This window comes from Sarcophilus harrisii, chromosome 3 (assembly GCF_902635505.1).
Source record: "Sarcophilus harrisii chromosome 3, mSarHar1.11, whole genome shotgun sequence".
Classification (NCBI taxonomy): domain Eukaryota; kingdom Metazoa; phylum Chordata; class Mammalia; order Dasyuromorphia; family Dasyuridae; genus Sarcophilus; species Sarcophilus harrisii.
The window spans coordinates 177135599-177148800 of record NC_045428.1 but is presented as its reverse complement, the minus strand read 5'-3'; the positions used below and the strand labels follow the sequence as shown (position 1 = coordinate 177148800).

Here is a 13202-nt window from a genome sequence, read left to right as displayed (position 1 = left end):
AGAAAGGGAGATTTAGTCCATGAAGAATATGGTGAATCAATAAAATAAGGGTGAAAGGATTGGGAAAAGTGCAATCAGATGATGACCATGTCCAAAGTCATATCCTGTGAAAGATTACATATATTAGCTAGAAAGAGTTAGACTTGTTAAGCAAGTAAGAACTTGATCTACATAGTCCAAGGCAACACTATGGTAAGGAAGTAGCTACAAATAAGCATGTTAGAACCATGTAGTAGAAACACAGGCTAAGAGCATTTTCTAGGCTAGAAGGTTAAGGGAAAGCTAAAGATGTAGTTTGAAGCAGCTGAGTTATCCAGTAGTTAAACCACAAAGTCTGGAATCAGGGTCTCTGATGCTAACATGAGCCTGGGCAAGTTACCCAATCTCTGTTTGCCTCAGTTTCTGCAGCTGTAAAATGGGAATAATACTAGTTCCTATTTCCTAGTATTATTGTGAAGATCAAATAAGATTATATTTGTATAAAGCTGTTAGCACAAAGCTTGACACATAATAGACATAGTATAAATACTACTATTATTATCATTTTATTATTATCAGCTTGCCTAAATTTTAACCACAGCTTTAACAAAGATAGGTTGTTCTTTTAGATAAAATGGAGAGATGTGGCCTAGAAATATAGTAGCACAATTATGTAAGTAGAACTGTTGAATTCCTAGACCTAAAGGTCTCCAATCTGGTATTCGAGTTGTTTCTAATACCAGCACTCTATTGGTTCAGGTTTGATGTTAAATTGAAATGAGGCATTTACTAGACAATGAAAAGTGAACAAAAAAGAGGTTTACTTTGCCCAAATATCCAACAATATAATGAAATTTAGTTTTTTTGGATGCAGTACACACCTCTCATTCCCATCAAATTCATATGGAAATAATGTCTATCAGTGCAGGATTTGGTGAAGGACATAGAGACTTGTGTAGTATTTAAAAATTTCACTAAGTCCAAAGGGCCTAAGGGCCAGGTGGCTGGAACATCTTTTGCCCTTAGATGATCAGGAAATTTCCCAGGGTCAATCAGGTCTGAAGGACAACTTTGTCTCTTTTTAGAGAAAAGAGGAGGAGGAGGATCCTGAGCCTTTCCTATGTTAGAAGTGAGTGGAAACTTTGGCAGATAATAGTTCCATCATAATAAACATTATAAGTTTGATATCAACTTGGAAAGGTATCAGTAGCAGGGGCTAGCATCTTTTTTAGTGACTTGGATAAAGGTTCAGATTGCATGCAAACCACAACAAAAAAGGAAGCTTACAGGAAGAGATGACCTGGGATGAAGGATTTAGAATTTTAAATAATCTTGGCTGAATAGACTTTTGGGCTGAATGTAATAAGAAGAAATGAAATAAGCCTAAAGCCTTATATCTGGGTTTGAATGTCAAGTTCACAATTATTAAAAAATTTCAAGTCAGAAGCTACTGTACAGTGGTGTCTCAACTCCTTGACTCCATTGATTTTCTTAGCAAAGATGTTGGAGTAGTTTGCCATTTTCTTTTCCATTTTATAGTTGAGGAAACTGAGATAAATAGGGTTTATTGACTTGCTCCAGGGTCACAAAGTTATTAAGTGTCTGAGCACAGATTTGAATTCAGGAAAATGAATCTTTCTGACGTCAGGCCCACCATTTTAGTCATTCTAGCCACCTGGTTGCCTCTAGTCAGGGTGTGAAGATCGTGTATTTTAAAATCAGCACGAGACAGGAATTCAGGTTAGGGGAAAATCGTCAGTCTTTATTCTCAGTGAAGAAAGATCGGAGGTGGAAGAGAATCGGCGATAGCAATGTGTGCAGCTGAGTCAAGAAGCTAGCTCGACCAGCAGCTACACAACCAGCAGCTCGGAGTCTCGAACCCAGGCCCAATCTCTCCCAGCTTCTCTTCCTGTCTCTCTCTCTGCCTCCACCCACCAAAATCGTCATTTCCTATACAACACATCAGGACTTGCACGGAGAGTGGGCAGGGACCATTCTTTATCCAATAATGTATATTAATAGAGTATAGCCCAATTACTAGTTAGCCTCACGTACTTGGGACCTCAGTGCATCAGCTCAAGCCTCAGCCCATTACATCAGGGGACCTGTGTTCAAATTCTCATTTGCCCACTTGCCATCTAGGTGATGATAGCTAAGTCACTTAATAGACTTAAGTTTCTTTACCTGTAAAAAGGGTGGTTGAACTAGATGACTTCTGAGGTTCTTTTTAAGTATAAATCTCTTCAAACTCTAAAAGTATCATCTTAGAACTGAAGGTTTTTAGGAGAGAGCAACTCACTTTGAGTTCCCAGTATAAAATGGAAGAGAAGAAAATTCAAAACTATGAAATACCTTGCGCTTATACTCTTGCGAATACAGAATGAAGAATTTTTCTGATTTTTCTGATATTTGCCTTTTCTATTATTTCTGTAGCTTCTTTGGCTTATAAAAGAGATTCATTTTGTCAGTAGCACTGGCAAAAATAGAAGCTAAAAAAAGCTTCTTAAACTGTCAGTTGCAACCCCAAATGGTCTCCTGTAATTGAATTAGGGGGGGGTCATGAAATTATGATTTATTATCAGCAAATGTTTGATTTAAATACCAATTTATATACATGTATTTGTATAAAAATTTCATGAGTCATGAGTGGAAAAAGTGGAAAAAGGCTTCTTAAAAGCCCTAGCCTAGAGAACACATTTCAGTCTCATTCAAGAAGAAATGAATATTAGATTTAGAGTTTGAAAGTCTGAGTTCAAATACTGGTTCTGACATGTATGACATGGGACAAATCATTTAACTTCCTTGAGTATAAATTTCCTCATTTCTTAAACAGGGATAACATCTCTACTATCTATCCTCAGAGGTTTGTTTGAAAAATACCTTTTAAAGCACTATGGAAATTTGTCCTACAGCTTGTTTGGATGACTGATATGTTCCACAGATAATACATGATTAATAATTCCCTTAGGAGTAAAACATTTGTGCAGATAAAATAAAAGAGGTTGGGCCTGAACGTGTGATTTCTAGATTCCCTGTTGAGAAAACTCCCATTATGGATAATGGCCAATACCTTTTAGGTAATTTATAGATTTAGAACATTGAAGTTAAATGACTTGTCCAGGATCCCATAACTAATGTGTGAAAGAAGACTTGAATCTAGATCATTTTCTCCTCTATCCACCATACCACATTGCTCTCAAATACTCCCTATTTGGATATTGGCATGAGATCTGACCCAAAGTTGCCTTAAGCAGGATTCATTTGTGCATACTGCAGTAACCATAGACTCTTGACTGGCAACCACACTGTAATGAAAAGAACATTGCATTTGTAGCCAGAAAACCTGCGTTTGAAGTATAATCTCTGTGAATTTGGGCAAGTCATTTAATTCTCTGGATCTCAGCTTTGTTATCTGAACAATTAAAGGAGTGGATTAGAGATCATATAAGGATTCTTTCAGCTCTAAATCCTATGTCTTCTTATTTCTGACTTTAGAACTCCTCTTTCCTTCTTTTATTCAAACTTTACTCAAACTTTATGAACTAAGTACATATCTGTTATATTTTTGCTATATTGATAATGCTTCTTAAAGAAGCTCTAGTAAGATAATAAATCTTTAAAAATCAAGATTCTGTGTTTGGTAATAATGATAGCTAACATTTATCTAGAACTTTAATATTTGCAAAATGCTTTACAAACTTTTTTTTTCTGATCCTCATCACTACTTTGAGAATATTACTAACACTTTTTCAAAAGATTTCATTTATTTATTTATTTTTACAGATGATAATACAAACCTCTTTCAAGATAAAAATTCGGTAAAGCGCATCCTGATGTTTTTGCCAGTCAAAAGGTCTCTATTTAAATGAGTCCTTTCTGTTTCTTTAACCTCTAAAGTTGATTTTTCTTGAGAGTTGTTTTCCCCACATTTAGTCTATTTTTCTCCTCAGAGAAATATAGGGACTTTCTCATGGTAACACAGCTAGTAAGTATCAGAAACAAAACCAGAACCCATGTTTCTTTTATTTTGATTTCACTGTTCTTTCCATTATATTATGCTATTTCCTTTCCTTTTTGTCCTAAGAGATTCATCTCTTCTGTGGTCTCATATATGTAGTGATATCACCATATTTCAGAACTATAACTAAGGTAAGATGATCAGAGCTCTATTCCAGGGTTCTGACATAATTTTATAGAAGAGGATGCTTGTGAGGAGAAGGATCATTTCTTCCCCAATAGATCTGAAGACCAAGTTTTTGTTTCTGGTGGTGTTCGCTAGGCTATGCTACACAGAGAGACCTCATTTAGGTTTAAGCTATCAGTCCTAGGGCTTTATTACCATGACACCCTTCTCCATGGATCAAATTATTTTAGGGATTGGCTGCCCCATCCTATTTTAACTGCTCTGTTGTACTTTTCCCTGGATGGAGGAATGCTTAGTTATGTTTGTCTGATATTTAAGTTACTAAGGATTTCATCTGTTCCTTCTCCACCCCTTCTATTTCAAACTTGGATATGAAGTCAGCCAGGTTCAACTTCCTTTAATCTTTTGCTAAACAGTAAAATGAAAGAGGATGAAAGTTTTCCTTCCTTTTTTTCATTGGTTACTGATCCTTGAACCTATAAAGTCCCTTTAGAGTATTTCAAGCTTGAAAAATGAGGTGTCATAGTTTCAATCCTTATAGTAGGTGTTCTAAATGGTTTTCTCCTGGAACATCAGAGAAATTTCAACAATGCTTTTATAGATCATCCCTTTTCTATCACATCAATGGGGATGTAGAAAAGGAGAAATCTCACCAAGCTGCAGTAAGAAAAAGTAGGCCAACTATTTGAAGAACAACCAAAAGCTCACTTTTTTTCTTAGAGGGTTTTATGACAAGAGTAATGTTTGAGATAATGACTTATGGGTGACTTGATTCTAAAACTCTACCTTTTAAGAAGACCAAGTAAGCTATTCCCGTGTAACTGTACATTGTCCATAGAAAGAGTTATACAGACCTCTTTTAATAGATTACAAGATTCACAACTGTGCTTCTGCAAAGGATATCCTTTGTTGACTAAAACATGGTTTAAGTACTTGGAGTGAGCTACAAACTTGATGAAACACAATGGATTAAGATAAATATATTTATATTGACTGCAGAGAGCAAGGTTGATTTTCTGACATTCTCTATCTCCTGTGATGGGCTGATAACTCTAGGCGAGATTTTCTAGCTGGAATGAATTCACACTGATTTAACATACTTGGCTAGATCCTGACTGTTTTATTCCTCATCTGAGCTTTCCTTTCTTCATTCCTTAAATATGAGCCTACTAAGTGCTTACATATAGAGGATATAATCTGCTGTCAGAATTTTCAACCTAGAAGATGAGGAGAGAGGGAGAAAGAGAGAGAGAGAGAGAGAGAGAGAGAGAGAGAGAGAGAGAGAGAGAGAGAGAGAGAGAAAAGAGACAGAATAGAGCTTTACAATATTCAACAATTAGCCCTGGGAAAGAAAAATTGTTTAGAAAAGTATAATAATTTTGTATAATTCAACAAATACTATTTTGATGGATCTTAGTAGAATTATTAACAATCAAGTCAATTAAATCAACTTGGCTTTAATATCCCAATATTGCAATAACCTTCTGAATGGTCTTCCTTCCTCAAGTCTCTCTCATCTCCAGACCATCCTTCATTAAGATGTCAATTGAATTTCCCAAGGAACAAGTTTTATCCCCACTCCCAATTCTAGAATTCCATTGAGCCCCTGTTACTTCCAGAACCAAATATAAAATCATTTTAAAACTCTTAGTAGTCTGGATCCTTTCCTACATTTCTAGTTTTCTAACAATCTGCTTCCCTCCATGTGTTCTATGATTTGGGGGCTCTGTATCCTTTTTGCTGTTTTTTAAAATAAGAAACTCCCATCTCCTGACTCTTGGCATTCTCACTATCTCCTATGCTTTTCCCTCCTAATATTCTCACTCCTAACTTCTGGTTTCCCTGGCTTCCTTCAGATCTCAGCTAAAATCCTGTCTTCTGTCCGAAGCCTATTTTTAATCTTAATGCCTTCCTTCTAAGTTCTGTCAAATTTGCCCCATATATATCTTGTATCATGAATAGTTGTTTGAATGTTATCTTCCTCATTAGAATGTAAATCTTCAGAGGATAAAGACTGTTTTTGTTTTTCTTAAAAAATACTTATTGACTGATCAAATATCAGTGCTTCAGCTATGGAATAAGGGAATTGGTCTAAAAAATTCTAAGAAGTTTTCCTGCTTTAACATTCTATAGTTTTATGATTTTTCTCATTGTGTGATGTCTTATTTGATTGGAACTGAATACTAGAAATTACAGTTCTCTCAAGTTGGCAAAGGAATGAGGTACGTTTGAATTCTCAATTTTCTTCAGAATGTAGAATTCTTAGGATTCTAGCATCAAAAATTTGGATTTAAAGCAGAACTTAAAGCTCTTTGAATCTAATCTCTTCATTTTATAGATGAGGAAACTGAGGCATAGAAAAGGGAAGATTAATAAATCAAGTAGACTGTCATTAAATCGACAAGAATTAACTAAGAATTCATTAAGCTTCTTTCACCTCCCTTTTTGCAAATAATATATACTCAATAAATACATCCAAAGCTAGTAAATGTCTAAGGCCATATTTGAACTCAAGTTTCCTGATTCCAGTTCTAGCCCTCCATCTACCATGTCACTTAGTTGCCTATGCTATCTTTTCCAACCCTCCCCCTCTTCCCATTTTAAAGAGAGGAAAATTAAGATATGTTTGAATTCGGGGCCTCTGACTCAAAAATGAGTGTGCTTTAGTATACTACTTCTTATACTGATGTGCTAAGGCCAAGTTTTAGTCTTTATAATTTACTAGCATTGAATTTTGGTTGTTTTGTTGCTGTTTCCATTTATATGACTGCTATATTAATATGCCGGATCTGAATTAATCAATTTTTTTTCTGGAGCTTGAATGAAATCATACATATTTGCTTTGCAAATATTCAAGGCTTTAGAAATATTAGCTATTAGGGGCAAAATGGGAATATAGAAAGAGTAAGGGACTGGGAATAAGAACATTTGCATTCTCAAAGCCTCAGTTTCCTAATCTGTAAAGTAGAAAACACACTACTTGACTCACAAGGTCATCGTGAGTAAAGTCAGGATATAAAAGTGAATAAACATTATTACTATAGATGAAGTATTGGCCATGAATTCTTTCCATTCATTATCTAGAGATAATACGCTTTCTTATCTTTGACACTATTTTCTCTAGAAAAAACAAAGAACAAAAGAAGCTGAGTGGGAATAATCACCTCATTCAGGACAAGCCAACAGGGCACAGATTAATTGCTTTGTTCATATAGACATGGCCTGGGGCCTCACTTTAAAACTCAGTTTTGGGGCTAGTTCTAGAAAGTCCAATAAAAAATACTAACAAAACTCTCAAAAATTCCCCAAACAGAATAAACAGTCCGTTATTAGTAGTCCCTGAATAAAACAAACCCATTATAACCTTCCGGTGAAATTCCCTTGGAGACCTAATATTTCAGTGACTAAACATCCCATCCATCCTGATAATTCAGGGTTTACTGAAATACCACCTCTATCATCTGGAACTATGCAATATGTAGCTATACACACACACTCTCACAGAAGGGACTTAAGCAGAAGTTGCCAGTCACTTCCCTATCTGGGAGGGCAGAGAGCACAGACATCCAATAATGTTGGAGAGGCCCTCCTTTGAGGAGGAGGAAAAAGGTGTGTCAGCACAGTCAGTTTTGGGGCTGACACAAACCCGATTGGGAAACCATAGTGTGTGTGTGTGTGTGTGTGTGTGTGTGTGTGTGTGTGTGTATGGCAGGGGGTGGGATGAGGTAGGAGCCTATAAATGTACTGTCACAAGAGCTAAACCATTAAGCTGAAGGGAAAAATCCTTGCCTGCAGCCTCCTGTTCACAATCAGGGACAAAATAAAAGAATGCAGAACCACAGGTAAGGAGCTTTGAAGATAAAAATGGAGGAGGTGGCAGAGAAATAGATACTATTTCCATCAAAAGGACAATAATCTCTTTATGGGGCAAGGCAAGAAGTGAACAGCTAAGCATATTAGACTCTTTACTTCTCTCATCTCAGAGTATTTGCCTTTAAAGAGCTCATGGATTTATCTAAATGTAGGTGAGTCTATTTATTTTTTTAAAATTACCTTCTTTCAGCAAAATTGAGGGATAGTTGAGATTTGCTTAGGGGATTTCCGTTTCCATCCTTTGGTGACCCATTCACTTTTATGTGTTTTATCCTATTCTTCTAGGATGTGTTCTTTCTAGTGATGGGTGGCATAATAGGCAGATCTGGAGAAGAGGAGGAATAGGACACAAATAGGATTTCTTCTGTCACTAACAACATGACCTTGAAAAAACTACTTTACTTTCTTAATCCCTACTTTCCTCATTTGTAAAATGAAAATATCAGTGTCTGTTCTACCCAATCCATAGGATTGTTGTGAAGGTCAAATGAAGTGATATATATATCAAATAACTTGGTTAATTGTGAAATTTCACAGATATTATTTTATAACAAATATAATAAAATATACTATATTAAACATATCGCAATAAATATAATAAAATATCACAATTATAAATTTAATAAAATAAGCAATGCAATGAAATACTATACAATAATAAATATAATAAAATTATACTTCATTATAATAAATATTATGTTATAATTAATAGGATAAAATATTATACTATAATTTTTAAAGACACCCCTTCCAACACCCTCACCCCTGGGCTTCCTATTGCTATATCTATTCAGCTAGAAGAAAGAATACTGGACTTAGCCTTAGATGTGCATTCTGAATCTCTCACTAACTTTGTTAGTCAAAGTTGGGTCACATCAACTCTTTGAGTCTTAGGTCCCTCATCAGTACAATGAAGATTTTGAACTAGATGATCTCTGATAGCCTTTTCTATTCTAACATTCTGTGATTTTTCTTTTTGTTAGCATAGCTGCATGATTTCTCCCCCCGCCCCCCCCCCCCCAGTTCTTCACTTAAGTTTGATTTTTTAATTCTTATTTCCTATTCTTTTGGGGTTTTGATAGATAACTAATTTATGCAAATTAATAATTTACCTATACCAAGTACTATGATGGTGTTTGGAGCTTAAGCCTTAATTAAAGGGAGTAGGAATTTTAGTAGGTAAGAGCTCTATGTGTCCTTATCATCCTTTTCCAAACCACATACTATGTGGATTACCCCATACTTTCCTTCCCTCAGGGCCAAACTGGCTTTCCTATCAGTTGTTTTCCTGCAGTTATTTACTTTTCCTTCTCATTTGTTATTGAAGAAATAAACAGAACAATTGATCTACCTAAAAACATGAACTTCAAAGCAGTTTTTTAACTTTCTGTCTAGTTCTCTCTTAAATAATTTTGTTTGCTTATTGTTGTTTAGAAATATATACATATGGACAAATACTTAACTAGAGGAGAACATAGTAGTGACTCTCTTGATATATATATATATATATATATATATATATATACATATATCTCAAGAAGATAAAACTTGTGTATAATTTATAGTGTATAGTGTCTCATAAGCATGCTAATCAAAGAGCAGCTGGGTAGTGTAGTAGAAGAGAGTGCCAGGCATGAAGACTTGCATTTGAATCTGACCTCAAACACCTGCTCTGTGACACTGGCTAAGTCATTGTCTCATTTTAACTCAGTTTCCTCATCTGTAAAATGAGCTGGAGAAGAAAATGGCAAAGCACTCTAGTGCTTTTGCCAAGAAAACCCCAAAAGAGATCACATAGAGTTGGAAATGATAACAAGAAGCATGCTACCCATGGTACATTGTGAAGAAGCTCGTGTTTTGTTTTATTTTAAAAGAAGTTAGGGGACATAATGAAATAATATTCTAAGGCTAGCACTGAATCTAAGGAAATTGTAAATAAACTATTATCTTTTGCTTACATAGATTTTTTCACCGGTCTTCTCTTCTTCCCTTAGCTCTTTTTTTTCAGTGTACTCAAGCTCTTTCCTTCTTTCTGGCTCTCAAAGCCTACATCATGTACATCAAAGTATAACTGATAACATCTTGAAAGAATCAAATTATCAAAGAGCAAACATTGCCAAGAAGCTAAAGTTCATCCAGATCATAGAATTAGATCACAGAATAATAAGATTTAAGGTTGAAAGGGACCTCAGCAGCTATCTGGGAGAGTCGTCTCATTTTCAAATGAGGAAACAGGCCCAGAGAGGTTGGGTGTTTTTGCAAAGTCACACAATGTAGTAATTGAAGAACATTGAACTTCAGAACCTAGAAAGATTAAAAAGAAAAATCATAGCCCATTAAAGCTAGCAGAGAGACCTTCCAATCCTTTCCCCCTTCTTCTTCTTCTTCTTCTTCTTTTTTTTTTTTTTAATTATTACAGATGAGGTAATTGAAGTCAGGAGAATTAAGAGACTTATTCAGGTTGCAAGTCAGTTAATGAGAGAGCCAATACCTTTCAAGCTCCACGACTTCCTTTTGGTTAAATACCATCCTTTACTTCTGACACATTAATCTGAATGAAAACATTGGGGATTTAGGAATTTAATGTCATGCTTTATGTATGTGACTATTTATGCATTTATTTGCAGTATTATGTATAATTACATCTGTGAATCAATGTGTAAGTATTGTTAGCTGTATTGATTTGATCTTACAAGTCTCTGACCTTTCCTTACTGAGTTTCAGTTTTCTTATCTGTAAAATGGGGAAAATTGTTCAAAATGATGTTTAAATTCTTTCCAAGGCTAACATTCCATGATTTTGGGGGGAAATGATGATGTTTAGTCTGGAAAAAAGAAACTTAAAGGGAATAAACCAGTTTATTTTCTGAGGATCATGTGAGCTAAGGATAGTGAGACTCATCACACAAATATGTTAGATGCCTTAAATAGCACAAAGGCAAGTGAGATCTTGAAGATGCAAAATCTGACAGGATCTATCATGCAGGAAAACCTTTGAATGTGATTTCAACAAAAGATCATGTCTTCTGAAGACCAGATCTATATCAGACATGATGGCCCATGACACTCTCTTGGGGAGGCTGAAGTTTTGAGCTAAGGAATTCTGAGATGTAATAGACCAAAAATCTGATTATGTAGCCACACTTGGTCTAATACTAATATAGTGACCCTCTGAAAGTTGGAATGAAATATGGTAAAGGGTGTCAAGAGGGGAATAGTGGATTAGGTTGATAATTGAACATGCCAATCAATAGTGGAAGCAGGTGTATGTGAGTGGTTGCTTATTATCTTGGGTAATATTGGTAGTCTCAATATCAAAAAAATTAAAAAATCGGGTAAACACCAAAGTTTATCACTGATATTTGGACTATTTGGTAAATTCTTTGGCCATCTCAATGAGGGAAACATATAGAACAACCCTTAGTCTTTCATGGGCCTCTTTCTTCTACTTTTGCAGAGTGGCAGAAAAGAGACCTGTGGAAGGAAGGAAATAAATATTTATTAGGTGCCTACTATGCTAAGCTCTTTCTAAATATAATCTCATTTGAACTTCACAACAATCCTTAGAAGTAGGTGTTATTATGGTCCTAATTTAATAATGGGAAACTGAGGCAGATTGTGGTTCAATGATAATGTCTGTCACGTAGTAAGCACTTAATAAATATTGATTGATTGATTGACTTGCCCAAGGCCACACAACTAGTAAGTGTCTGAGGAATAGATTCAGGTCTTTCTGATTCCAGGTCCTGTGGCTCTATCTGTGGTGCCACCAAGCTGCTCATAGAGGATCTGAATTAATCTTGACATTCTCAATTAATCTTGACAAAATGAGAAAAAAGGAAGTTGCAGTTAAAGATCTAAGAAAGAAGGAAAAAATTCAGCATAAAAGAATGGCTCAGGTACTTCTTGGAGAGGTATCTAAGTTGTTGATCTATATCTTGCCAATGGACCCAGGTGTCTATGGAGACGAGAGCTATCTCTATCACTTAAATCTAATTCACTTGCAAGTCATGACACCTCCTTCCTGATATTATGGTTGAACAACAACAATTACAACAACAAAGTAGTTGACAGTAGTTGACAAAGTTGGTTTGATGGTATGCCTCAAGATAACAAGGAGAGATACAATAAATATATGAAACTATTTGAAAGGCTAGGATGTAGGATGTTCTGTATTAACAATTAACCTGGGACAAGTGGGTGTAAAGTATAGGAAGGTTGACCAGAAAAAAAAAGTGGAATAGAAATTTGGTTTCCCCTCTTCCCTGGCCACAACTTGTTCTAGGTGTTCATTTCCTAGGACCTTTCCTTCCTAATTTAGTTATCTTCAAGCTTTCCAAATTTTTCCTTAGGATTGCCCCAGGCCTTGCCACTACCTTAGGATTCTCCTTTATCTCCAAATAAAACTCATCCTCATATCCTTATTACCCTCCTCAAGTCCAATCTTCCTGGACTTTCTAGGATGACACAATTAAACATTAGTCAGTTGTTATCCTTTGTTTTTGAAGAGAACCAAAATGACATCAGTATGTTAGATGGTAAGTCTTCTGATTTGTGTGTAAATTGGATTTAAGTGAAGTAGAGTTGCTCAAAGCTGTTGGTCTCACTTTTTATTTCAGAGTCATCACTGTCCAGTGGCAGAACAGAGTCAATATGACCAGTGATGACTCAAGATGCAATGGATGACCTTGGCGTCTTTGATAATCTAAGTTCTAAGCACTCCATAGCATTTGTTTCAGCTGCCTTCATGACTGTTGGAACAAATTGTTCTCATCTGCATTATACCCCAAGCATATGAAGACTTCCCTTGGTATAATGCAGATGAGAACAATTTACTCACTGTACGGTTTGAGATCCCCTGGTTATCCTCAATCTAGTTTAGCCCATCTGCTGAAATAGTTTACTGGGGGCATACTACAGCTTCTTGGAGCCACAGGTGAGAGATGGATTAGTGGATACTAATGGTGGAAAACAGCTCTCACCTCAGAGGTCATAGTCTTCCCTGAACACACCCTACACACCAACTAAAAACTAAATGATTTATGACAGAAATGAATTAAAAATACATGTATTCATTATGTATTTAGTATTAGTATATTTACTATATAATTAGTACTAGTATATTTACTATATAATTATGTATTTAGTATATTTACTATATACAAAGCACTGGAGATACAAACAGAAAAGTCAGTCAATGAACTCAC

At 35.5% G+C, this 13202-nt stretch overlaps 1 protein-coding gene across 3 annotated transcripts in view; it reads left to right on the top strand.

Moving 5' to 3' along the window:
• Positions 1-7862: 7862 nt before the first annotated feature.
• The window catches only part of IL1R2 (interleukin 1 receptor type 2), a 44919-nt gene continuing 39579 nt past the window's right edge, over positions 7863-13202 (top strand). Inside the window, exon 1 of one of the 3 annotated variants that reach the window (XM_012547113.3) lies at positions 7863-7965. In XM_012547113.3, coding sequence (XP_012402567.1) covers positions 7952-7965 — 14 coding nt within the window. In that variant the 5' untranslated portion in view covers positions 7863-7951. Of the gene's footprint in view, positions 8149-13202 lie in introns of all 3 variants that reach the window. The other 2 variants (XM_003766711.4, XM_031958812.1) reach the window with 2 other exon arrangements.